The 26,881-nt window shown below is 36.4% G+C and overlaps 2 protein-coding genes and 1 non-coding gene across 3 annotated transcripts; all 3 read right to left on the bottom strand.

Annotated features, from left to right (window-relative positions):
- Positions 1-5,719: 5,719 nt before the first annotated feature.
- On the bottom strand, positions 5,720-13,013 carry b3gat3 (beta-1,3-glucuronyltransferase 3 (glucuronosyltransferase I)). Its single transcript, XM_014985501.2, has 8 exons — positions 12,808-13,013; positions 12,547-12,647; positions 11,925-12,108; positions 10,855-11,038; positions 9,677-9,838; positions 8,882-8,968; positions 7,517-7,720; positions 5,720-7,419 (listed from the first exon to the last, which is right to left on the bottom strand). Exons 2-8 carry the CDS (start codon positions 12,638-12,640, stop codon positions 7,321-7,323), a joined length of 1,014 nt encoding a protein of 337 aa, XP_014840987.2. The 5' UTR covers positions 12,641-12,647; positions 12,808-13,013; the 3' UTR covers positions 5,720-7,320.
- A 2,841-nt stretch (positions 13,014-15,854) lies between these two features.
- On the bottom strand, positions 15,855-26,302 carry naa40 (N-alpha-acetyltransferase 40, NatD catalytic subunit). The gene is made up of 8 exons (XM_014985502.2): positions 25,903-26,302; positions 23,387-23,482; positions 22,365-22,417; positions 22,190-22,285; positions 21,013-21,171; positions 20,850-20,933; positions 20,501-20,578; positions 15,855-19,082 (listed from the first exon to the last, which is right to left on the bottom strand). The coding sequence occupies exons 1-8, from the start codon at positions 25,906-25,908 to the stop codon at positions 18,935-18,937; spliced, it is 720 nt and encodes a 239-aa protein (XP_014840988.1). The 5' UTR covers positions 25,909-26,302; the 3' UTR covers positions 15,855-18,934.
- A 497-nt stretch (positions 26,303-26,799) lies between these two features.
- Positions 26,800-26,881, bottom strand: trnal-aag (transfer RNA leucine (anticodon AAG)). The gene has a single exon. It is a non-coding gene; the product is annotated as a tRNA-Leu (tRNA).

A 26,881-nucleotide genomic window follows, 5' to 3' on the forward strand; every position in this document is an offset into this window, starting at 1 on the left:
GATTTATCTCTGCACCTTTTGCAGGCTTCCTGTTATCAGTGAATAGAAGTGATAATGTTGAACCTGAACAGCTGTCAGCGATAAATTAAAAGTCTCAAAGGTTGATCAACCAGTTACCTTTAACCCACATTACATCAAACTACAGGCTGGGGAATCTGGGTTAAAAATAAAATATCTGATTGTTTCGTATATGACTTCTGATTTTAATCGCTTGCTTTTCTAAGAAAAAAATATACAGAAAATATGTGAAGTGTACGTCGGAGTATTCGGGAACTCGAACTTTGTGTTGAATTACGAGAATATGCAGTATATCAGCAGAATAAAAACGCAACTTTACCAGAAAAAAAAACATCTTAAAATTACGAGAAAATTTATTTTTTTATTGAAAGAAAAATTCCTGATCTGACGTGACCAATTAGTTGTGCAGATATTTCTTTCAAATAGTCGCACGATCGTTTCAAAGTCCTGATATTGATAATTTGATGCATATACATTAAAAGATTAAATATTTCCGAAGTAAAACTTAACATGAGTACTCATAAAATCAGTACTTTATTCTCCTAACATTATCACTTTGTTCTTGTATTATTTTGACTATTTACAAGTGTCGTTTAAAACAAAACAAGACAAAACGAAACAAAAAATCTTAACTTACTCCAAATATCTTTGTAGAGTTGAGTCCAAAGTCCAAATGGATAAAAGCTGTAAAAACAAGATGGCGGCCTTGGGCGTCCTGATGTCCCTCTGGACTGGAGCGGATGGGGGGGAAAAAAATCCAGATTTTCCAAAAATTTAATTTTCAAGAAACAAAAATTTGATTAATCAATAAAATCCATTAATCAAACAACATTTGATGTCTTCACAGTTAATGGAAACTATCATTAAAGTGATTTTAAAGCCACTGAACTATTTGAACCAGCTAACTGTGAAATTAGTCGCCTGAACTGTTTAGGTTCCCAACAGACATGATTTATTGGCTGTTATTCTAAAATGCTGACTTGCCCACAGATATAAATCAGAAGTCATAAAAAATGGAGTCCCTCCAATAGTCCAATGAAACAGTTGTTCTCTTTATGGCTTAATTAGTTTCATATTGTTGTTGTAGAGTAAATTTCTTCTTTATGACTTTGCTTCAGTTCATTCAGGTTTGCAAATATTTGTTTCTAACGATTCGTTTCATTGTCAGCCATTTTGTTTCATATCCGGGGTCTTCAACCTGTGGCTCATGAGAAATGACTAGCGACAAAGAAACTATGGTGTTTTAGGATATCAACTTCTGCCTTCAAACTCAGAAAGTTTTAGATTAATATCAAATTTTCAATAAAAAATAAATAAAACAAAAAACAAGAAAAAAAGTGGAACATTTCTGAGTTAGAAAAGTTGTCAACTTTTGACTTTGGAAGTCAGAAAATTGAAAAGTTGAAAATTTTGGACTTTTTTGGGATGGGAGATCAGAAATTTTCAAGTTATTTCCTAGAAAAAGAGATTTCTTTTGGTGGAGATTTACTACTACTTTTTTTTAAATCTACAATGACTTTTTAAGATGTTTTAAATATGCATTTAATAACAAATACTGGAGTAAGCAGTATTTTTCTCATTTGATAAACTGATTTCCAATTTCAGGATGACACTAAAAATAGCAGTAATACTGTTTTAAATAAATTTTTTGTCATTATGTTGTAAATTATGTTCTTTTCTTCATTTTCATTTCCCATAAGTTTTAACATCCCACAGAAGGAAATATATCTATTGTCTTTTCTGCAAAGTTTTATGTTTTTCCTTATTTTAAAACCTAAAATAATAATAATAATAATAATAATAAATAAAATAAATAAAATGTGATTCTTTAAAAATTACAACACGTTTCCTTAAGTAAATATCAAAAATATTAAGTTCTCTCTTTTTTAAGTTCATGCAACATTTGTGGTTATAAACAAATCTTATTTAGCTGGACTGGCAGCAAATATGGCCAAAGCACCTAATTATTGTTTTATCTTATCATTAGACCGACTACCAGCAAAGTACAAGATGAGATATGAAGAAACCTTTCTGATTACGTAATAATGTCTGAATGCACTTACCTTTCAAATGGTTTCTTCAAACCAGAAGTTGTATTCTTTATCCATTATCTGTTCTGCGATCAGATTTGACTCCACAACTGATTTTCCCTTTTCTAGTAGAAAATATCTGCCGGTCTTCAATCTGATAGGTGGACTCTAGTTACTACTGTGGTAACTAAACACAAATACAAATCATTTATTAACCAAATATTTTGTATTTTGTAGGTCAATAAAATGTTTTTAGGTTTTATTCCCAGCAACAATGATACATTTGGTCAGCAACAACTGCAGGAGTTTTTGTTGGGTTTCTCCTTTCAAACAAGAGCATTCCTCAGATATGAAACGGGAATCTTTACAGCCAGGTAAATGTTTGTGGAAGAAGAAGATATGGAAATGTCCTTTTATGCTTCTGTTTGGAGAGTAAATAGTGAGTTTGGGAGGGACAGGGAGCGGGCGCTACGACAGCGTAGCAGATACTGCAGATAGAGAAAAAAGGGAAGAGTTCATTTCTGCCAAAAAAACGGAGAAATTTTGAGAAATTTGCAACAAAAACTTAGACATTCTTTAGTTTGAAAAGTCAAAAAATTTCTAAAAAAAAAAAAAAAGAATCTGAAATTTTAAAATTTATCTCAGAAATTTTCCAGAGGAAAAAATATCATAAAAATCTCAGTTGAATATTTTTTAAGTTACAAACTCAGAACATAAGGAAGATCTGAGTTTGGAAAGTCAAAAATCTGCTGGTAAAAATTCAGAAAATTTCAATTAATGTCAGAATTTTTTAGAAACATATTGGGAATTTCAGAGTTTGAAAAGTTTTCTAGAAAAAAATATATAAAATTTTCAAATGTCAGAAATTTTCTAGAATTTTTGTTTAAATTTCCGAGTTTGAAATGTCAAAAATTGCTAGAAGAAATTCACAAATTTTGAGATTAATCTCATAAATATTCTAGAAAAAAACTTGGAAATCTCAGTGTCAAAAGTCAAAAACTTTCCCAAAAATGTCCAAAAGTTGCACATTTTCAATTTTGCAAATTAGTCCTGTTACGCTGTCATGGGGAGTTGATTTGCTGTGTGTGAACTCAGTGCTTGCTTCTCAGACATGCATGCTGAAGCACGAAGGGATGACGACATCATCAACTGTTGTTCTGTTAAACCCTGAAAGCTTGAAACTGAGTTTGAAAACATTAAAATGAGAGTGAATCATTGTGGATCTAACAGAGTTACGACCTCAGCTCCTCTTACTCACATCCCAAACGGTGTGTGTGTCTCTTCTCACTCCATATACGGTCGCGCAGCGGAGACTTCCCCACTCAGAGGGCGTAGCAGCCATCAGTCAGCTCAGGAGAGGACGATGATGGATGACGCTGGAGGAAGCCGCCATGAGGCAGAAACAGGTGAGAATGATTAAATCTGCAGCTCATCAAACTGCTGAACGCCAGAATGATCGTTCAGGTGCAGACTGAAGTGATAAAAGTCAGACAGGTGAGAGGTGTGACTAAGAAAAGTCCTCCTGAAAGTGAATAGTGTCACTTGACAGGCTCAGACGAAAACTGATGCAGCCATGACAAACATGGCAACATTCAAAATGACCGAACGGCAATGGATATCAAAGCAAAACTAAAGCAGACCGTGTCAGATTTCAACCAGGAATAAACAAACTTAGGGGAGTTGGGTTAATTATTGGCCAGTATATCAGTAAATTGATGGTTTTTACTTTGAAACTTTTTCAAAGGGTTGAGGTCAGTTTTTCCAGGTCCAGGTTCAGTGGAGCAACCTTAGAAGAATGCTTGCAGGAAAATTTGGTAAAAAACCTCTTGATCTTCCCTGTCCAAACTTTGAGCTTCGATTTCGGCTCATCAGCTGTTTTGGTCTGCATCTCTTTTTTGCCGTCTACGAGCTCTTTAGACTGAACTGGGTTGTTGACGGCTACTTTCATAGATTCCTCACTGTATGCAAGCAATGTAACCATCAGGTCCATTATGATGAAGATGGTTTCCTCAACCATATACTTGATAATGGATTTAAAAGGTGCCTGGTCGACATGTTTTGTTGTAGGATCATCCGAGTCCAAGCCATGAGAAATTCTATCCAACAGATATTTTGCAATGAGCTGGTTCAAATTGTCTGTGTGCTCTGTATGGTAGTCTCCGTCGACGTCCATGATTTCAGCAAGGGTTTCAGGTACTTTGTTGCCTCCAAGGTCTCAAGAGTGAAGTTTTGCTTGTGTAGGTTATCCAGGACGTTGGATGTAAATATTTCCAAAATGTCTCCAAAAATCTCCCCCAGAGTGCAGGTGGTGCTGGGTAGTGGGTTTCCAGCTCCCAGTCCCAACCACTCCTCTGGGGTCATGTTGATGGTCGACCACCGCCTCCAAGGCTTCGACGGTGACGCTCCCTACGGACGGAGAAGTCATTCTACTGGACATGACTGCTAGATTTGTCAGGTTTGAGCTGCTAAAATAGTGAGAACAATAAGAGATCTAGAGAAAAAGAACGAGCAAATAAAGACCCTGTCTATGACGTCCGTCCACACGTCATAGGCATCAAACCAGTCTTCTGACCTCACCTGACAAGTCATGTTGCGTCAGCAGCCACTCTACTGCGCATGTCGCCTTCAGACTATATTATGCACAGTTGAGCTGCGGCGTCTGTAGCCATCAGGTTTTATTTTAGCGCATGGTTTGTGTAGCTTACACCGCCTCCCGTTCAACCCGCTGCTCTTTCATTTCTGAACGTTTATAGTTTGTCTTCATGGATCTACATCTTCATTTTCCTCTGGTTGAGACCAAAATAGCAATACATTATTTTATTTGTCCTTTGCACGCTAAATATGAATTGCGGTGTATTGGTTTTCATGAAAACTTATATTTTAGGAAAACCCTGTTCTGGTGTCCTTATTGTTCACTATGTTCGTCCCATTTAGAGGGACTCGGCTTCTGCTTTGTCCGTTAGTTTTGTGTTTCTCTGTCTGTCTCTCCTTCTCTGTTTTCAATGTTTGAAAATCAAGTGGAAAAAAAATCCCTGCTTAAACCATCACTTGCTATTAAATGTATACTTAAAATATAAGGTGATTCTTAATTATGGTGATTCTAAACTCAGAAATGTTTTGATTGTGCTTAGAAATTTTCTAGAAGAGCTTGCAAAGTAAAAGATTTGCTAGAAAAAGTCAGAAATTTTGATATTAATTTGATATTTTCTAGAAAAAAATTGAAATTTTTTTACTTTTTATCTCCAAACGTCCAAAATTGTCAAATTTTGCAATTTTTTCTGATTTTCAAAAGTCTAATATTTTTTACTTTTTCATCTTAGAAATTTCCTATTTTTTTTCTATAAAATTTCAGCAATTAATCTCAAAATTTCAGAATTTTTTAGCTGAAATTCACTCCTTTCTTCCATCTACAATGCTGTTTTGAAAATGCTACCCGTATTTATTTATTTTTTGTTAGAGGGCGACAGTTTGGGAAAGATGGTTGAAACTGGGACACATTTGGTCATTTCAACATGATCAAAAACACTTAAAAATCGTTTCTCTGCTAACATTAAGCTTGTCGAATGCCTGGATGTGACGGTGAGGCTTTTTATTAATTTATTTTGTTTAAATAGTTACCAACCATGTTCTCCCTCACCGCCTGTTATTAACGGACGCTTGAACGCATCACAGACAGATTAAACACGTTTATTTACAAGGCCTGGGTCAGACATCATCACACTGTACAATGTAGAGAACAATAATCACAATAATAAATACACAAACACCAGCAGATAAACTTTCTCACAGGCACTATTTTTTCTTACGCAGGCACAGGCTGATTTTACAGAAATGGAGTTTAATGACCTTCAGTCTGTTTGACTGCAGACAACGTTGTGGGAGAAAACCTTGATATGCAGCTAAAATAAAAATAAAAACGGATTCCTCCCCATTTCAGTCAAATTCAAGTGTTCTGCAGAGTGGAAATGCAACACTGTGCATTTTTAGTTTGCATATTGCGCTGTGAATATACACGTTTATGAGCGTCAGCAGTGTTTCCCCTCATTCAGGGATCTTCATGGTGCAAGACGTAACTTCAAGAGCGGCTCGGGGCGTCAAACCATTCAGAGGATTGTGTCACAGTTGCACCAGTATGGAGACAAGGCTGGTTTGTTCGCGCTATTACTAAATATATAGCTAGTTTATGTTGTTAATGTGTCTTATTGCTGGAGAATTACTGCTGATGATCTAACTTGACTCAGAAATATTTAAATAACAGAACTCGTGCACAGTTTGATGCTTTATAAAATATCTAAGAGTTATAGACATTAATCATGCTAAAACAAAAGCCATGCATGAATATTTGTCCTTGAATCTTAAATGAATAAAAATGGAGTTACAGAGAGGTTGAGGTCAAACCACATACAGTCTAAATATATCCAGCTGCTGCCGGGAGTAATTACTGGTTTATTCTAAAGAAAGTTAACATGGAAAACCTCTATTTGTGTATGAAAATACAGTGTGGAAAGTATGGAGGAACAAAAGTGCCACTATGCTAAAAAAAAAAAAACTAAATTAAATTAAATACATAACCCTATGTTGCAGCATATTATAAATGTGTTACATTTAAATGACAATATAAATATAACAGTATACTTATTTATATTAAAATAAACCAAAACATTGTTTTATATTTTTTTTAAATATGCAAAATTGATCTATTTATATATTAATGCTCATGGATTTAACATGTTAGTTTCAATTAATTAATTACATTTAACCTGGTAATTTTAACACAATTAATTGCTTTTTTAAAAAACATAATCAAGTTCCACTAGAATGCTGAAGTATCCTTCACTAGTACAGGATACTAAAATAACTGGAGAACTTCTAAAACTATAGATTAAAAAGTTTTAGATGCTTCCCACAATAAATAGAAATAAATTCCACATTTATTTAAGTGTTTAATACATTATTCAACAGTTTAATAATGATAAATTAATGTATTTCCAAACTTATTTAAAATATCAGCTAAATCCATCTTTATTTCACATCTTATTCACGCATTAATTTGTGGCCCTTCTGGCCCTTGATAAAAAAAACGAGGCTTTGAAAATGCTGTTTGGCGCCACCTTTAGGCAACTGTTCAAACTGCACGATAATCACGATAAACACCAAAACGGTTACCTGTAACACTCACTTATGAGCTGAACCAAATCCAGACAGTCAGAGATAAGTAAACTTAAAAGCCTGTTTTTGAGCAGATGCTTTTTAATGTTGGTGTTCATGTTGCTCAGACCTCCACAGCGGGATCTGAGCCCAGTCCCTGCACCTGCAGCGCCTCCTCCCTCTTCATCTTCGGCTTCTCTGTCCGGGTGTGCCACACCAGCACCTAAAAATGAAACGCAAACAATCAGACAGCATGCCGACATGCTGAGCACTTAAAATTCAGTCTCTGCGACAGAAACAGCAGCGGCAGCGTGTCGTACTTTAGTGCAGTTGTCTGCTTTGGGCTCCAGCTCGTCCACTGTCACCAGACCCTTAAGCAGGCTGCTTTCCAGGAAGCCCATTGGTGCTTCTCCGTCAAAGCAAGCGTCCGGATTGGCCAGGACCAGTCGGAGGGACACGGCGAAGCCGGCCATGTCCATCGGGAACGGCCGACTGGGCCGCCAGCCGGTGTGGAAGCGAACCACCTGAAGCATCAAGTATGAAACGGATGATCTGTTTAGGCTTCAACACTTTATGATACTAATCATTAATCTGTTGTTAACCCTTTAAGATCCTGTTGTTATACTTCAGCATATCTATTTCGGATAAATAAAAATATAAATGCTGGTTTTTCTTTTAGGTTCTTACCCAGTCTTAGAGATTGAACCACTGTTGTTCAATCTTCAAATGATTTTACAATGTCTAGAAAATGTGGACATGTGTAATTTTTACAGCACTTGTTCAAAATGTAAAATATCATATTTAACAATGTCATATAAAACATTGTGAAAAACAAACCAAAACAAAAATCTGAAAACACGATTTAATGTCCAAAGTATTCGTACAAAACCGTCTACTTTGAAAATGTTTCTCTATGTTTTTGTCTCAGATGGTTAAAATAATGGAACTCTGACATTCATTTGCAAAGTTGTATCTATATCAGTGGTGTCCAAAAGGTGGTTAGAGGGCCATTTGTGGTCCGTGGACTGACTTTTATTAAAGCTTTCCTGCTCTTTTCCAATGTATTTAACTTATTTTTCTACATAACTTTTATTTTGTCTAAATTAACACAGATGGAATTACAGACTTAAAAATCCTCTATTTATAAGAATTTAACAACAAGAGGCGCAAATAAGAGTGGAGGGTTATGAACTGGTGGCTTTTGTGTGAAATCTTCCTTTATTAGAAGAGGCATTTAAAAATCTGTGCAGAAATAAATTAATCTGTTGCTGGAGGGGTAAAAAAAAAATTTATTTAACTTTTTATCCAAACATCCATTTTATTCTGCTTATTCTGTCCGTGGCATTCAATCTTGTAGGAATCTGTTGTCGGATTAATCTGATTTATTACAACACAAATAAAAGCTTATGTTGTTTTTTTCCTCAGTCAAAGCCTTGAACTGAATTTATAGCCAGAAACTTACGGAGGCATCTTAGAGAAACAATCAATCAAATTTTATTTGGATAGCACATTTCAGCAGCGAGGCATTTCAAAGTGCTTTACTTAATTAAAAACAGAAACACAGAGTCATGTAACATTGAATAAACAGTAAGAAAGAGAAAGAGATAAAAACAATAATAAGAATAAAAATAAAAGTTAATAAATAAATAAAAAATAAAGATAAAAACATTAAAACCCACACCCACCTTCCCTCCTTCAACCACGGGGCTCTCAAACTTCATCCCACCAACCAACCCGACGGGCCAAACAGAAACCCGCCGAGTGCTCCTCATCTGACAAAAACACCAGGTTACACAGAAAAAAAAATCAAACACTTTTCATGACATAATTGTTACTGTTACTACTAATATCTTGTGATAGTAATAAATATAACAAAATGTTATGTTTTGGAACGTCTCAGTCACCCTCTACAGAAGAAAACACTAAGATAACAAAATAAGTCCCCTAATTTCAATTACTTTAAGGTACAAAATAATATTTCCACTATTGAAATATTTCAATAATTACTTCAATTAAGCAGATAAATATTTGTCATGTTTGGCACAATGAGCTAAATATTCATTAACAATCGAAAATTGTGTTGAGGTTAATCACCTACATGCTCAAATTAAATGCTTAAATGCAAAGTACAGTTGAAATCGGGTATTTTCACACATCCAATAAAAAGATGCACAATTTTTCCCTCATTATCTGAAATTAAAACAAACTAAACTTTTTTGTTTTAGGCCAATCAAAATTACTAAAATTATTACTATTTACTAAATGCCACAAAATTTAGCAAGAATTTCCTTTGTAACTTTTGTCATGAAAATATCTAGTTTTGGCTGTAAATAATACTTTTAAACGTTATTCAAACATTAGGTTGCACTTTACTACAAAACTCTGAAAACCTCGGAAATTTTCAAGCACTTTCAAGGATTTTAAGCACCTTTAGGAAGCGTGTGTTCAGGATCTCGAGCGGAAATCAAACATTCACAAACCTCTTCGAACAGCTGCAGGCTGTAGGTGTTGTCGTCATCGGCGAAGTAAACCACGCCCTGCTGACCGTCGTCCTCCGGCTCAGTCTTTCTGTCTTCTCTGAGCCACCGTAGTCCTTCGTTTCTCTGCTCGACGCCGCGGGGTTTCAGCCAGCTGGGGTCACCCTGAGGTCAACAGCAAACAGAGTAAAACGTTTGAAGACATAAAAGCCGGCTTTGACTCAGAGCTGGGACTTAGTTAAGTATGTCTTGGTTTTTATTCATATTATTTTTGGTACTTTACTGCCAAATTGTATTGTTTTTATTGTTATGATAATTTTTAAAATCAAACTTATTTTGATTTCTTGTCTTTTGTCCATTGTGATGTTATGACTCACTTTGGTCAGCTGAGGTTTATGTAAATGTGCTACATAAATAAACTTTGACTTGACTTGGGCGCCCAGCGAAAACACTTGTGCATAATTCTTAAGATAAATAAAATTTTAATTTTTGACTAGTCAGAATTGCATTCAAGATATCTTGAATTATTTTTACCAGCAGAGTTGGGTAGTAACCAGTTACTCAATTACATTTACTGGAGTAACTTTTTTAAAATTTACTTTTAGGAGTATTTTTACTGGGCTGTACTTTTTACTTTTACTTGAGTAATTTTATTATGAAGTATTTCTGCTCTTCCTTGAGTAAAATTACATTTAACCAAAAGCTCACTAGACACACACCTGCAGTTTTTGTTAAAGTTTTATAAGTTTTATATTGAAAGAAACTGATTTGGAAAAAATGTCATTGGTCTGATTTTGTTATTTTTTGTTACTTATGGGATTTATTGTAATAATTTTCGCTTAGTTTTATATTTTGGTCTTTCTGATTATGTAATTTTTAAATATTAAGTGACAGGTAATTTGATCAGTTACTCAGTAACTGAGTTAACTTACCAAATACTTTGCTACTCTTACTTTTTTAATTTCTTGGATGGCTACGTTTGCTTCTACTTGAGTAAAAAGTAGAAATAGTGCTGTTTCTACTTGAGCACAAATTTTGGGTACTTTGCCCGCTGCTTACTAGTCAGAATGCGAATGTAAATATCCTAAATTATCATTCGGGAAGGTCAAAATGTTGTTTTAGACATCTAGAATGTAATCATGATAAAACCGATTGTATGCTAAAATGGGACATGCACCCACCTCCTGCAGTTTGCGCTCCTTTGCGGTGGGAACGTTCAGATGCGTGTAGGTCAGGCCGCTCTTCATCAGGAAGTTGGAGACGAGTGGCGTCTTGCGTGGCGAGTCCTCCACCAGGATCCAGTGCAGCTGAGGGACGTGAAGGAAAGTCTGGGACAGACGGGTCAGCTCAGCCTTCTGCACCAGCCTGCGACAATGAGGACAAGACAGCCACTGATAAACCTTTCTGGATCGGACATCGCCTATCAGCCGCTTTAGCTAGTGACGCTCCTACAGACGCCATTACTGCGAGTCACAGAGTCACGTCCATAAAACCAGACTGTTCCAATAAGGGATGACCAGGAATCTATTGTAAAAATGATCATAGTGCCTTTCTTATCCGATTTCTATAAAATATGGTTTAAATTAAGGAATTAAAGGAGAGAAAATTCCTTATGTTTTGATACGTATTCTCCTATAAATCTATAGCTTGGTTACTGTCAGTTCTGTCAAGATGCAATGATGAAGCAAATTTGTGTTATTTTGGTTAATAATTAAATTTTACATAATTGCCGCTGTAGGGGACACTGTTGAAATTTAACAAACTATAGCTGCTATACTTTATGAAATATTTCATCCTATTTGATGATTGTTACGAATTTTGCCATGTTCAACAAACAAACGAGAGAATAAGCCCAGTTTTGTCTTTTATCGAACCTTTAGAAATTACAGCGACTGCTGTCCGCCACACCAAAAAATAAAATAGCGCCAAAAATAGTTCTAAAAACAAACAACAACAAAAAAACTTAAAACCGCTTGTAATTTGCTTTTCTTCGCTCTGTGTCGGTTTTTACGCTACACACAGACCCGTTGCCACGGCAACCGACAGACAAAAACTCTGCGTGCTCACAGCGCAGAGATTACGTTCAAATTTATCAGGAGGAATCAACACCGTAAAACCGTCCCCATCCCAAAACAGAACATCAAGTCTGTTACAGTTTTATGAAGGTGTCACTTTAACTTTCTTCCCACATTTTGTAAAGTATAACAATGGTGACAGCGACCGAGGGGACCGGAGAATGGAGGAGGAATACCTGGCATATGTTGGGGTGATGACAAAGATAGTGGAAAGCGAGGACTTAGGAGGCTGCTTCTTCTCTGGTTGCTTCGCCTTCTCCAGCTGCCGTATCTGGCCCTGGAGGCGGTAGAGCTCCTCCTGCAGGCGGGATATGGCGCGGTCTTTCGGCAGGTCGTGCTCTGCGCAGTCGCAGTGCTGGCCTGGGCAATAAATCGATTTGATCGATTAATAGTATTTTTAGTTTTTGAAGACTTAATATTTGGAAAATCTTGTGTTTCTATAGTTTGGACTGATGTCAGCATATCCAGAACCGCCATTTTGTTTGACATAAAAAAAATATTGATTGTTTTAAAGACATTTCCCACGATACTTTTGGTTTCTGAAAGTAACGTGGGAATATTTTGTCCAGCTGCTGTGTTGAGCTTTCAATCATCCGAGACCCTTCCGCCATGTCAAAAAAATAAATAAATAAATAAAATGAAATCTAAAACTGAGAGAAAAACATTGTGTCTGAAAACAAGTTGTGAACTTATTTTATTTTCAGTTTCGAATAATTTTTCTTCAATTTATTTATTTTTTTGTTTGAACAAACTTTATGTCACCAATTTAGCTCCATAATTTCTGGCTATCCTACTTACCGAGCTGCATCAATGCATAGATGAGACCCATCAGGGAAACCATGAAGTATAGCACAAACACAGTCTTCAGCTTCAGCTTCATCCTCGCTGCCATGGTACCTCTGAGAAGGAAACAGATCAAGCTAATATGAATTTAAACGAAATGAAACCATTTCTTCCCCCGGCAGCTTTACATTTAACCCCTAAAGGCATCTGAGGTTTAAATAGCACAATGACAAATCAGTGGGAGAAAAGGCTAGGCTAACATTTAGCATCACTCACCAGCGGCGGGAAACGGGGTCAGGTAAACTTAAAGCTTCATGTCATCTCGACTAGATGTAAGCAAAGGTCGCTCACAGTATCAAAACCTCCATTCATTATTGTGTCTGTTCAGGACATTTCTGCAGCGAAGTGCACCAACAACGTCCGGTGTTAGTGGAACCCTATAATGAGTCCCCCTGGAAACATCTATGTTTAGTTCCGCACAGGAAAAGGAGCTGAAAAATAAGTAAAAAACAAACAACAAAACAGGTACAGTAAAATATTTTTACTGTACCTTTTTACAATTAATTAACCAACATGTAAAAATGAAAACTATGTAAATTATATATAACTAGCAGCCATTATGCATATCATTGTTTCAAACTAGATTTTCATAACTTTTCAAAAGTTATGAATAATTGAAACTTTATATTTATTCATCTTATATGCTGTAATTTATTTTATGCTCTTCCACTTTTTCATAGGTTACCAGAATTAAAAATCTGAAAAATATCCACCTCATAGTTCATGCATCATTCCTCAAATGAGAAAAAATGAGGACATCAACCAAAATTTAAAAAATATTAAAACTTTAAATTGCATTAAAAATAATGCATATTATTTCACAATTAGATTATTTTTTCAAAAATAAAAACTATGTAAATTCTAAAATGTAATCCATATTCCAATTTTGAAATAAAAAAAATTACATTATTAAAAATCCTGGGTGTTCTGGACTCTGTAGAACCATTTGTCTCTGCTAATGACATCTTCAATACATTTTTTGTATCCCAGGCTTAGTTTATGGACTGAACAGACAGAAACAGTTACCATTATACATTTTGAACTGTTGATTTTATTTTTGAACCATTTTTAATTGTAAAGTGTTGATTTTATTTTTGAACCCTTATTTATTTTGAAGTATTGATTTTATTTTTGAACCCTTATTTATTTAGAAGTGTTGATTGTCTGAAAGACCTTAGACATGAATTGCCCCATACACGGTTTGAACCAATGACCTCAGGATTACCAGCATGGTGCTTTAACCTGCTGAGCTAACTCACCTACCTTACAAACTGTTGAGTTTCCATGGATTTAAAAAGAACTTACATGATCTTACCACTGAAGATTTGATAAAAGTGCTTATATTCTAATGTTTTTCAAAACAACATACATAATATTTTATTTTCCAGAGATTTTGTATTTTGAAGTGCTGATATTATTTTTGAAACATTTTTAATTTTCAAGTGTTGATTGTATTTCAGAGATATTTTTTATTTTAATGTGTTAATTTTATTTTTTTAACCATTTTTTATTTGTAAGTATTGATTTTATTTTTTAGCCATTTAGCCAAGTCTCTGTAGAACCATTTGTCTCTGCTAATGACATTTTCAATACATTTTTTTGATCCCAGGCTTAGTTTATGGACTGTAATGTGAAATTAGGCACAAGTATAAGTCTGACAGTTTGTTCACCAAGTTACTGTGCTCTCTGAGAGGATCTGTGGAATAAGTATTTGACATTTGCTCTGCAAAGAGCATGAGTTTCTGTAGTGTAGTGGTTATCACGTTTGCTTTACACGCAAAAGGTCTCTGATTTGAAACCAGACAGAAACAGATTTTGCATGTTCTATTCATCACAGGTGTTTACTAAAGGTCAACAAGGTTCTGTGGTGTCATGGTCTGTACTCTGAATCCAGGCATCTGAGTGCAAACCTCAGTTGAAATTTTCATGTGTTGCATCTCACATCATCAACTTTGGAACCTCAAACTGAAACAAAGCAGAGAAGTTCAGTTCCTGTAGTGTAGTGGTTATCATGTTTGCTTTACACGCAAAAGGTCTCTGGTTCGAAACCAGACAGAAATGGTTTTTGTAGGTTATGCATCTCTTGGGGTGCAGTGAGACAACAAGAGCCTTCCTCTTTGGTGATGATTCATTTGCCAATCGACTTCAACGTAGGCTTCTTTGAAATCAAAGCTACTTTACTTCAATTACCAATTGGCAGTTCTATGGCATAATGCACATGTGTCAAACATGCATTACACCATGTTTGACACATGCACTGTGCATAGCCTGACGATTGACTTAAAATAGATTTTGAGCATGAATTGACTACAAGCTACATTTCAACCAAAGGTTTGTAATGCGCTTCCTAACCAGACGCTCCAAAGCGTCCGGTCCATAACTCTTTAACACGCTGTCAGAAAGACGCATTTAGTTCAGAGACCATGAGATGATATTCAGAAAGGATTTTTTTTAATTAATTGATTTCAGTTGCCTCTGAGACTAAATCTTTGATTAAATATAATGTCTGCCCATGTGACTTGTTTTTATTATTTGCTTGCTCACCTTTAAACACTGATTTAAATATTGTAATTTTTAAACTGAGCAGTAATTTTACATCCATGGAAACTCAAATGTAATATTTAAAACTTTAATACATAAAATCAGTTATTTAACAATATGAGGTGTTTAATTTATTTTTAACATTGTATTTTATACATTTATGCTAGGGCTGCCCAAGTCTAGTTTTCCAGAGCTCCCATCTGCAGCTTTAGATGCATTCCTTCTCTAACACACCTGGACCATTGACTCATTATAAGCCTCTACAGACCTGAATGAGGGAAGTCAACCTTTTGTCTGGGGTGTTTTAGCAGGGATGCACTCCTGATTTGTACCGTCAATGTGGCCCGTTGAGGGGGGCCAATATGCTGAAGTGGCCCTCGGTGAAATTGAGTTTGACACCCCTGTTGTAAATGATGTATTAAGTACAATGTATTATTTTAAAATCAGATATAAAAATAAAACAGTCAAATTAACTCTTTGACAATCCCAAAAGTAATACATTTATATTACAAATGATTTAGAATATTTACCCATTTCACATATTTTATTGCATCTTTTTCTAAGTAAATTTAATAAAGTATAAATATTTTTCTTATTCAATTAAACTTCACCGTTTAGTAAAATGTATAAATCATATAATTTCCCCAAGCAATACATGCAAGTGGAAAATAGAAGTGTTTCCTTTACGTTTATGTCCAATAAAATAACAGAAAAAGGGAAAATTTCTTATGAAGTCAGACAACTTTCCTTTATTTGTAACATACAAATAAAACACTGACAAGGCAGAATGACTTTCCCTTTCATTGTCACTGAAACAAGGACTCTCAAACATGGCGTTTGTTTTAATTCAACATCACGTTTTTTTAAAAAAGCGTTTCGCCCTAAAAGGCCGAGAAGAGACGAGAGGATGGATCCACAACAGCTTATATATATTTATACTTATGTACAGAGAGGAAACGAAAATGAAGAAACCAGAAATACTCACTGGATTCAAAACAAACTGGTTACAGAAATCCTCCTCAATCCCCAGTGAGGGTTTTTATTAAAAAAACAAAAAAAAAAACAGCCTGCAGCAGATCTAAATTTACTCTCATGCAATGTCACATTTTTATAGGAACTGGAACAAACTAAAACCAAACAAGTTACTTACAGGGATTTCAGTGTTTTCACTATTCAGGTTGTGTTTAAAGTCTTTTACATATGAAACCGACTCCAGATCAGAACCAACAGGAAGCTGAAAAGATGATTGACTGACCTGAGAGAGAGAGAGAGACTATGCAGAACAGCATTGATCTAATTGTGACCTATATGGTACAAAAATGTGAGTTATAACAGAAATAAGCATGTTGCCTGCTCCTTTAGTCCTTTTCCTGATCACTGAAAAAGACTGAAAACTTTTTTCTTTTTTAGTTGGGAAACAATCAGCAAGTCTCACTTCATATTCAGTCAGCCATGCGGTTAGTTTTGTGATTCATGACCTTTCTGACCTGTGTAGTTTTTCACATTTCAGCCTCCAGCTTCACATTTTACAACAGGCATCAAAACCGTACAAAAACTCGATAGAACCGCTTACAAAACAAACAAAAAAAACCTTAAAAAAACGTACCAACCTAACACCCTCATCATGATGCTGGATGGAGAAACTTCTCATCTACTCCTCAAGCATGCATTTTAAAACAAACAGTACTGGATGTAAAACCAAAGAGCTTCTGGAGGGAGAAAAAAAGAAGCAGAAAACAGGGTTTCTGATTTGTAATAGCGCATGAACAACCCTCACGATTTCTTGTTTTGTTTTCTTTTTTAAACAAATGGATGTGAAAGTAACCTTAAAACGATTAAACTATTACTTTTTGGTGAGACAAATGTTATGCACATGTGCAGAACTTGCTGCACCTCTAAATGAAGTCCAGATTTCATGCAGCTGCACGTTTTGGCATATTTCTGCTGGTTTAGAAAATTTGCAAAAGGAATTTCAGAGCTGCTGTTGGACCAGTTTTCACCATTCATCAATACTGGGGAACGGAGAAGGAATGACGCTTAGCTTCTGAACCCGATTCTGGTCAGAATCAGTCTGATTTTAGACGACTGCGTGAACGTTTTGTTTATGTTGGCTCTTTGGTTGTTTACTGATGCTGTTCTTTTTCCAGAGTAAATTGATTATACGGCAAATATCAGAATTTGGTGCTCAACTCTAAACACAGGATCTCATATTTACATGCATGTTTATGGTTTATTAACTGAATGTCTCAATTGTTGTGTGGCGCAATCAACAAGTTTCTGGTTTAATTCTGGGTGGATTTTTCCACAATTCGCAAATGGAAGAGCTTCTATGAATTAATCAACAGCGTAATCCTCAAATGTAAAAATTGTTGAAGTTGGAGCTTAATAGTAACCTGTTTCTTCGTATTTTCTACTTCCAACAAGAAAGTCCCAGCTCCAAAATGACTAAAATTGTCGAGCTAGATGGTAAAAACTTGGGAGTCGGGAACCTGTTCCAACAGGTCAAAGATCAAAAAGTCCAAACTGGGTCTGGAAGGCTAAACTGGACCAACATCAAACCTGTACCAAGAAATCAACCAATATAAACAAACTCTACACTGTCTAATAAGATGTCAGATGTGATTGAGGTACAAACGGCTATTAATAGGAGTGTATGTGAATATTTGACCCTGCATGTACGCTGCAAAAACAAAGCAAAGAAGGAGTTCCACTGACCGATTATTTCACTTTTCACAAAGCATTTTTCCAATGCTAAGTGAAAAAAAAATCTACAAGTGGAACAAATACTTTTCAAAAATCAATATTAAAAGGAATTATTTAATTAAAACAAGCTCCTATATCTTACCGAAATGTTACTTGTAGGTTAGTTTTATCTCATTTAAAGTGTACCAAGATATTTGCACAAGAAACTAGACCAAAGAAATACTTTGTAAGATTTTGTGTGGGGGGTCGGGGGGGGTTCTGTGTGTGCAACCACTTCAGTTTTTTGCTGTATAGTTATTCCACCTGTGGCGAGTTGTGATCTGAACTCTAAATATGGATTTATAACACTGATATCTGGACCTTTGAAAAATGAGGCGAAATGGTCGAAAGGATCTTCCAGAACTTTTAGGCACGGAGGAGAGGGAAACACGAAGGAGAAACTGGAGCGTGGGAAACCGATAAAGCGCTAAAAGAGAGGACAAGAATAAGTAATCTAAACTTCTGGATTAAAAATGGCAATAAAATAAAGAAAAATTAGGAGTAACGCAGCTTCTATGTAAATACAAACAGGGAATGATGGGGGACTGAGCAGATTATAGCAATGCTGTGACCGTTTCCGTAAGACAGGGAGAAACGTCCGTCGTCAAGAAGCTGCAGCTTGTCGGCAAAAACTGGACAACTCATTCAAGTTTCACACCTGCTGTCTTGAGTCAGGACATGATTTAAAGCTTTTCAACTGACTAGAGGCTGGACCAGCACCAGTATCGGGTCTTAAGCCACAGAATCAATGAATCAAAATGACTCGTTACACTGCAGAACATGAAGAGACTGGAATATATCTACGAACGGCAATGAGTGGGTGGAGGTGAAAAAAAGAGGGAGCGGGTCAGTAAGTTGGGAGAAGAGAGAAAAGCTTGAGCTGCTTTCCATCTTTGCAGCAGGAATAAAAACAAACACACAAAAAACAGAATCCTGGAAAAAAAGCTTATCAGCATCAGGACTTCCACCTGCGGCTCGTTTCTGACACCGTTCCACCCCCCAACCCAGAAAAACGCTCCGTCATCCACACACACGCACAGCTTTTGGAAGTCGTCGCCCATCAGTGGCAGCAGCCGCCGCAGTGGCCGCCGCCGTGGGTGTGGCCGGCGGACGCCTCGCCGTGTTTGGTCCGCCTGCTCAGGATCTCGTAGGAGCAGTCGTCGCCGCAGCAACCAGACATGCTCGGCGAGGTTTCGTCGATCTCGAATCTGGCGGAGGAAGAAAAGTTTATTAGTGAAGGAGAGGCGGCAGAGTCAATTTTTACCCATAATGCTCAGCTTTTAGAGCAGAAGAGAATGTCTGAACTATAAACTCAACTGGCAGTGTGGTGAGTTTATAGAGTCAGGGTTTCTACAGGTTTCACCAACTCAAGTTTAAGACTTTTTAAGACCATTATTAGTAAAATTTAACACCTAAACTGCAAAAACACAAAATCTTACCAAGTATGTTTGGGCTAAATTCTAGTACAAGTGTCTTAGTATGATTAAATATGAAAAAAGATAACTTCTCAGCACAATATAGGAGCCTGCTATATCAATAAAAAAGTCAATAATTCTTTAACATTGGTTAAAAAAAAATACTAGTTTTAAGTGAAATAACCTGCCAGTGTAAATAGTACTAATTATTGACTTAAAACGAGTTCCTATTTTTTGCTGAAAAGTTACTTGTAAGTTAGTTTTGTCTCATTTAAAGTGCACAAAGAAACTAGAAAAAAAAAACTTGGCAAGAGTTTGTGTTTTTACAGTGTATATTGCAACAGAGATGTACAAAAGAAACACAAGCAACCAACATTGTACAATTTTCTGGAGGGTTTTGTGGCTCTTGGAGCAGTTTTGTGCTTTTCACATGACATATTGTTCTACAGCTAGCTAGCTAGCTAATACTTTCTAGCAAGTATTAGCAAGTTACCGTTAGCCTTAAGGCGGTCACAGAACGCATCAGGTGAAGATGTAAATAGCCCTGCCTCAGCAAAATTTAACAACTGTAATTAAATTTGAATTGCCAACTTGCATTTCTTTAATAAATTTCAAGAAAAGACCTTAATTTAAATCAATTAAGGCTTTAATCTTAATTAAGGCCTTAATTTTAGATAAATTAAGTTAAGCGTTTTTAAGACCATTATCAAATAAATTTAAGACCTATATTGCAACAGAGATGTAGAAAAGAAATGCTGTAAATTTTTAGGGCTTCTTTTGTGGCGCTGGGCAGCAGCTTTGTGCTCTCAGGATAGATAGCTAGCAAGTGTTAGCAGCTAGTTACCGGCAGCCTTAGCTGCTTCTGGTTACAGATTGAATAGTCTGCACACGACTCAGATTTTTGTCAGATAGAAAAATCCCGCAAAAAATGTCTACGTAGAATATAAGAGATTAAACAGTCCCGCCTTGATAAAAATTAAGACCTGTTAACATATTTAAGACTAGCTTACATTTATTTTAATGAATTTAAGATATTTTAAGGCCTTGATTTTAAATATATGGATTTAAGACGTTTTAAGAGACAACCTGAAAATATAAAATGAGAATTGGGAGCGTTGGAGGATTTTAGCCGTTTTTAAAAGCAGTGCTCTGTAAGAGTTGCATCTTTCAGTATTTATTGAAATATGTCCATAACCAGCTCCTGTACTCACTGTAGAGCTTCTCTGAAGAACTGGTAAGCCCCGTGGTTGTGCTTGAAGACCGTCAACATCACCTTCTTCATCTGCGTACTGAGCGGAAACAAAAGGACAAACAATATTAGTTTATATATTCACCACTTGGAAATAATTATCAAGATCAAAGCACTTGCAGGCCACACAAAAAATTAGTTTTTCTTAAGAATAAAACTCCTAAATCATTGTACAAAATCATTTTAAGTAACTCAAATGGCCCCCAGACCATACGTTGGACATCTATGATTTAAAATGCACAGTTTAAGTCTTGATGCAGGAAGGGGAGGAACCAAAGGTCTCCGTGTGGAACCGTGGCTGCGGTCGTCACCTGTTAGCGATGAGCTGCAGTATCTGGATGAGGAACTTTCCGAGCCCTTTCCTCCGCATTTTGCTCTCCAGCTGCACTTCGTAGCTGCACAGCAGACAACGCATGACAAACGGAAACAAAACTCCCTTCCGGGGTTTTTATCCGGATAGCCGGAGCATCCTACCAGTATAAAACCTCTTCCCCGCACTCCACGTCGAATCGGAAGTGGGAGAAGGCCAGGGGGGTGGAGTCTGCGTCGCGGGCCAGCAGGTACCACGCCCTCTCGTCGTTCATCTCCTCCCTCTTTTCCCTCTCCTTCCATCCCCACTCGCTCTGCTCGTATCTACAGTCACAGCAGAGAGGAAGCTGCTCTGAAGCCTCACAAACTCCAGAGAGATTTTACAATCGTCTCCACTGGATTGGAGCAAATTTGGAAAGCCGGAGAAACTTTGCTAAAGTGTAAGGGAAAAAATAAATAAAAAATAGAAGATGAAGCAATTGACATGACGCCACGGCAAGATCTCAAAAATGTGTAAAGAATGAATGTTTTTCATTGTCTGTCGGTTTGTAGTTCTGTTTGGTTTTGATTGTAATTGTCAGACATGCATGTGATTAAACACTAACCTGGTTTTTCATAAATTCATAATCTGTTAAATTCTACCTTATTACATTAACCTGTCCAGGGGCTGCAGGTGGAAATGAGCATTTTTTTGTTGTAAACTGGTGCCATGCATCGCTGATTCTTCATAAAAGGTAATGAAATGTTGCACATCGTCTCTGACTCAACAAATAAACAGCAAATATGACGCCATAATGGTACAACGAAATTTTTTTTCCCTCATTTCTAAGGAAAAAACTAAATTACAATAATCAAGTTGTACGAGACAAGCCATAATAATACAAGAATAAAATCATAACTACGAGAATAAAGTCAAAATATTGAGATTAAAGTCAAAACAATACAAAAAAAAATGTCTAAATGAGAATAAAGTAGAAACAATACAAAAATAAAGTCAAAATATTGAGAATAAAGTCAAAATTAAAGTCGAAATAACATGACAATAAGGTGAAGATGATATAAGAATGAAGTGGTAATAAAGTATTTGAGTAAAGTTTGTTTTAAGTGAATTTTCCCAACTCAACATTTAATTGTGTTTTCCAGTTATTTCCCACCAAACCTCTCTGACCTCGGCACTGTCGTAACGATCAACCCCGACGCCCTGAGGTTCAGTTCCTGCAGGTGAGCGGCGTTTAATGCTGACCGGTCGGTTACTGCCAAACCCACTGGACTGACCGACAGGCGGCGTCATGTGAATTGATCCCGTCGGTTTTCTAAACTACAACAGAACCAAACTTCTTACAGCGTCTGCATGTTGGCTCTGGTGAGTTCGAAGGCCCACTCCACGGCCAGCGGGTTGAGCGAGGTCACTCTCTTGCACTCTATCTGCAGGTTCAACCTGGACCAGACGAAAATCATCAGTTCAACGGCACCGGAGACGAGGAAAGTCGGAAAAACGTGCAGAAACCGATGCGTACCCATGTCTGTCGTACTTTTTGAAGGCTGGGAAAGCAGCCAGAGGATCGTCAAGCTGGAAGGAGGAAACAATTATCATTTATTTCATCATTAAGCATCAAGGCACAAACTTTTTTCACTTCATCTCATTTCCATGGACCAACGATGGAGACAGAACAGATACCAACTATTATTTTAGTAATCGACTAATTTAATCACACTGTTAAATATCCATTTGAAAATAACAAATAATTAAATTCCTTTTTCAAAATCAGAAAACAAACATTTTACTGTCTGACAGGATTTCTTGATCATTTGTAGCAAAGGATGAAGTTATAGCTTAAAAATTATTCTAACAACATGAAAAGCTCAGCTATTTCTGCTTAATTTAAAAGTTAATACAGTGGAGATAATTCTTTTTTTTTTAAATCAAGCTATTAATAATTGGACAGCAAAATGAGCTTAATATGAGATTTTTTTTTAATATATTTTCTACAGAATTTGAACAAGGTGAAGCTAAAACTAGGAGTTTTGGCTTGTAAATATATTTACAGATAAAAAAAAAACAAATTTATTTTTCATCTTAAATGCAAAACGTTTAGTTTCTGTACAGTTTTGGTTTAGTCATCTGAGTGTTTTGTTTTTTTTCAGTAATTGCCTTTTTTAGAGTCTGTATACTCCAGTTAATTCATCAATTACTAAATTAACTACAGATTATTTCAGTGATCAATTCATCACGATTAATCATTTCAGCTCTAATCACAAGAAACAAGGAGACAGGAGAGTTTAGACGATTCTGCTGTTTGTTTATTTCCTCAGCGCCACCACTGATGGCAGGAATACACCCGGAAATATTTGTTAAAGGTTTGTGGAGGAAGCAGCGGCTGTTCAGCCGGTGGATGATGTTTGGAAACAATCTTCACCAGATTGTTCAAATTCAAACACAACTGGTGGGTTTAATTAAGTCTAACGAGGCATATGGAGCGTTAATTACAGATATCCTTTTAGTGCCACGTGCCATCCATACGTTCGTTTGAGTAAATACCTTATTGGCTGCGTCCACCTTTGCACACACGGCGTCCATCGCTGCCCTCTCCTCCAGACGCCGGGCTTTCTTCTCCTTCGCTTTGTTGGATTTCCTCTGAAAACCCAGGAAATAAGGAGGCAATGAGGGCAGACTTCATGACTTTATGGAGCCAAGATGAGCGGAGGAAAAGTAAAAACTCCTTTCCTCCAGAACGAGACCAATCATAACATGGCAGAAAACTATTATTATTATATGTTTTAATCACATTTTAATTGACAAACTTTGATCTAAACTATTCCAGTGTTTGGTTTTCTGGCTGGAAGGTGAACGTCCGCCAGTCTCAAGTCTTCTGCAGCCTCCAGCAAGAGTCTCCACAGCATGATGCTGCCACTACCGTGTGTCACAGTGAGACATGTGCAGTTTTATCACAATATTTTTGTGGTACTGCAGAGAAAACAAGGAATAAAAACTAGAAACGTAAGCATGCTTCATGACTTTGGTCTTCTTTTTTCTAGTATTTATCCAAACGTGGAAAATAATGAAATAAGAATCCATACTTCTCAAGATGTTTTATCTTACACTTTACAGTATTGCTAAATTGTTTTGGTGTATCAAATGAAACCCAAATAAAATACAATGAAGTTTGCCGTAATCTGAAGATTAGTATGGATGTTTTTAAATAACACCAATTCTAATTTTATTTAAATATATATATATTAACAGGAGGAAATTAAATGCATCTCGTGTAACAAAAGTTTCTTCAAAGTCTTATCACATTTGGTGTGACAGACATTCTAACAGTCTTAATTTGAAACAATTGAAGCGAATGAGGAGGAAATATTATTACAAAATGTGTTTAGATTTAGCAAAAAATATATGAATTGGCCAAAAACGTTTTTTAAATGTGTATTGTAGATTTGAAAAGCTTGAATGTCAACTTCGTCTTGACCAGATATAAAAGTCCTCACTGCTGAGAGTCGGGCTGAACAATTGAATTAAGCACATGATGAACATTTAATGCAATTATTCTGCTGCTATGTGACAAATATTAATAGCTTCTTTTGCTGCTTTGTGCAGCAGTAACATTTATTTTTACAAAGACAAAAATAAATAAACCAAAAGAATCTAAAAACATGTACAATCCGGAAGATTTCAACAAGAAATGTGATCAGTCCTGCAAATCAAATGAAATTGCTGCACTTGAAATCAAATTATGCTAACATGCTAGCGATAAACAGATTGATGGAGAGAAAGAAAAACAGCTGGACAGACGAAAGGACAACGGGATGTTGGAAGGATGGACAGATCTGGATGGATTGATGGACAAAGGTTATTAAACTTTAAATATATTTAACTCTGGAACTGGAAGATATTTTAAATATCCCCCCAAAAATAAACAAAACAACAGAAACAAGAAATAAAATGAGTAATGAAGTCTCTGTAAACAAAATTGTCCTTCAAAAAAATAAAGGGCCAGTTGAGACTAAAACCAGACGGAAGACTTTTGACATTTAGTTTTTGGTAGAAAGAGAGAAAATAGGAAAAAAAACAACAAATCATGCTAATGGAAATTATTGATTTTATTCTAATTTATCATGTGATTAATTGATTTATTGCTTATTGCGATAGGCTTCTGTACAGGACAGTTTGACAGATATATAGACATCTTGATGGATGGATATATTGATTGGACATTACTACTAGAGAATGAAATGGGAATTGAAGGCAAAAAAAATACACATTTTTCATACTTATCCTGTGGAAAACACTTTAAATTAAACTCCACACTTTTCCTGAAGCCTTCAAACGTGAATATCATGCACATTCTGCTAGTGCAACAACTTGTGGAAGCAGCAAGAATGTCAAACCCTGATTTAATTTATGCGTGATAATAAAGATCGTTGTGGTGTGTTTACAGTGCCGAAGTGATGCGTTCGCGTTCCACCAACAAACAAGCAGGAATTTAGCAAGAAAAGTGCTCCACTGCAGGCCTGAACAGACCCAGGAACAATCAAGAACTGGAATGCACGCCGAGTTGCCAACTTTAGCTCAGAGAGCATTAACTGTGTACCAGGCAGAGACTGAGAAAAACACGTGGATGGGTTTATTACGACTGCAGGGGAAAAGTGGGGGAACAACCAGAAGTTTGACTGAACATGTTCAGATTGTGTCTATTAGGAAAGAGGCGAAAAACTCCCAGAAAGCTTGACTTTTTAAAAAAAATTATTATTAGCAGGTGGGTCAAGGCAACACACTCGGGCCTTTGTGGCTAACTTAGCCTGCTAATAACATCACAACACACTAGCACATAACTGTCAAAAATGTGACGGGAAATGACGTGTTAATAACAGGGGGAACTAGGCAAAGTATGTATAAGCTAACACTACAATGCTAACTAAGCTGTCTGGATGAGGCCAAACACCTTTAGCTACATCCATCCACCACCATCACCATCATCTTCTCCTTTCATCCTCTTTTCCTCTCATCATCACTCACATTTCAATGCAACATTAAACAACAAAAACATAACTCACCCCCATTTTTTTTACAGCTGTGACTTATCGTTTTCTTCCAGGGAAATACTCCTCTATTGTCCCGGTGCTACTCAGTTATTATTAGTACCGTGACTCCGACCGCCGGAGGAAAGAAAAGAGGGGGAGCAGATTAATGTGACAATGATAAATAAGGTGCTAACGAAGCTAGCTGCACACGTCGCCGACTGTTGGAGGTGAAAGAAAAGCGGCGGCCAATCACAAAATCTGACCAAAATCACAATGAAAATCTTTTAATTGCTAAGTAAGCGGTCGCATTCGCGCCAACACAGCGACGTTGAATTCATTAGGGCTCCTTCCTCTGCCCCCCCTCTACGCTTTCTTTCTTTCTTTCCTTTCGTTCCTCCTCTCTGTGCCGTGCTGCATTCACTTGTTCCTTCTCCCATCGGAATTCTCATACTCCACGTCCTAACTAACACTAAGCGCATTCAAAGCCCCACATTCTGCCTCTAAGCAAACTTATATTTCAAATATATGTAAATTTACACTTTTGTAATATGTAAATGTATGGCTTTTATCACTTAATACCGTTATTAAGATAAATACGCATTTTATTCAAATGAAGGAGGCGATCCCTTTAAGAAACAGAAACATTCTGGTGTAACTGTGTAAAGTAAGCTAAGAACTAGTGTCTGTTAAATAGAAACATGAGTATGAGTACTCCTGATACTCCTGATAAAATAGTAAAGCGAAACCTGTGACAACTTCTGAAATGTGGAACAACTGTAATATCTTCTTTACCTCGAACATGGTCTTGCATTACGAAACATAGAAAGTGCTAAATTGATAAATAACAGTTACTTTCGTCCACTTTCGCGTAGTTAGAGTCAATTACATGAAATGTCAGACATCAATAAGTTATAATAAAAAAGTGATTTCTGGCAGCGGTGGGATTCGAACCCACGCCCCCGAAGAGACTGGAGCCTTAATCCAGCGCCTTAGACCGCTCGGCCACGCTACC

Source organism: Poecilia mexicana, unplaced genomic scaffold (genome assembly GCF_051168715.1).
Source record: "Poecilia mexicana isolate PSO_F unplaced genomic scaffold, ASM5116871v1 scaffold_18, whole genome shotgun sequence".
Classification (NCBI taxonomy): Eukaryota; Metazoa; Chordata; class Actinopteri; order Cyprinodontiformes; family Poeciliidae; genus Poecilia; species Poecilia mexicana.

Coding starts and splice junctions, on each gene's coding strand:
- naa40 (XM_014985502.2), bottom strand. Junction 22,286..22,364: donor AAAAAGTACGACAGACATGG/GTACGCATCGGT, acceptor CGTCTGGTCCAG/GTTGAACCTGCAGATAGAGT. Junction 19,083..20,500: donor TTCTTCAGAGAAGCTCTACA/GTGAGTACAGGA, acceptor TTCCTCCGCCAG/ATTCGAGATCGACGAAACCT.
- b3gat3 (XM_014985501.2), bottom strand. CDS start 12,640: ATGGCAGCGAGGATGAAGCTGAAGCTGAAGACTGTGTTTGTGCTATAC. Junction 11,039..11,924: donor ATCACCCCAACATATGCCAG/GTATTCCTCCTC, acceptor TCATTGTCGCAG/GCTGGTGCAGAAGGCTGAGC. Junction 8,969..9,676: donor GCCTGCAGCTGTTCGAAGAG/GTTTGTGAATGT, acceptor TGTTTTTGTCAG/ATGAGGAGCACTCGGCGGGT.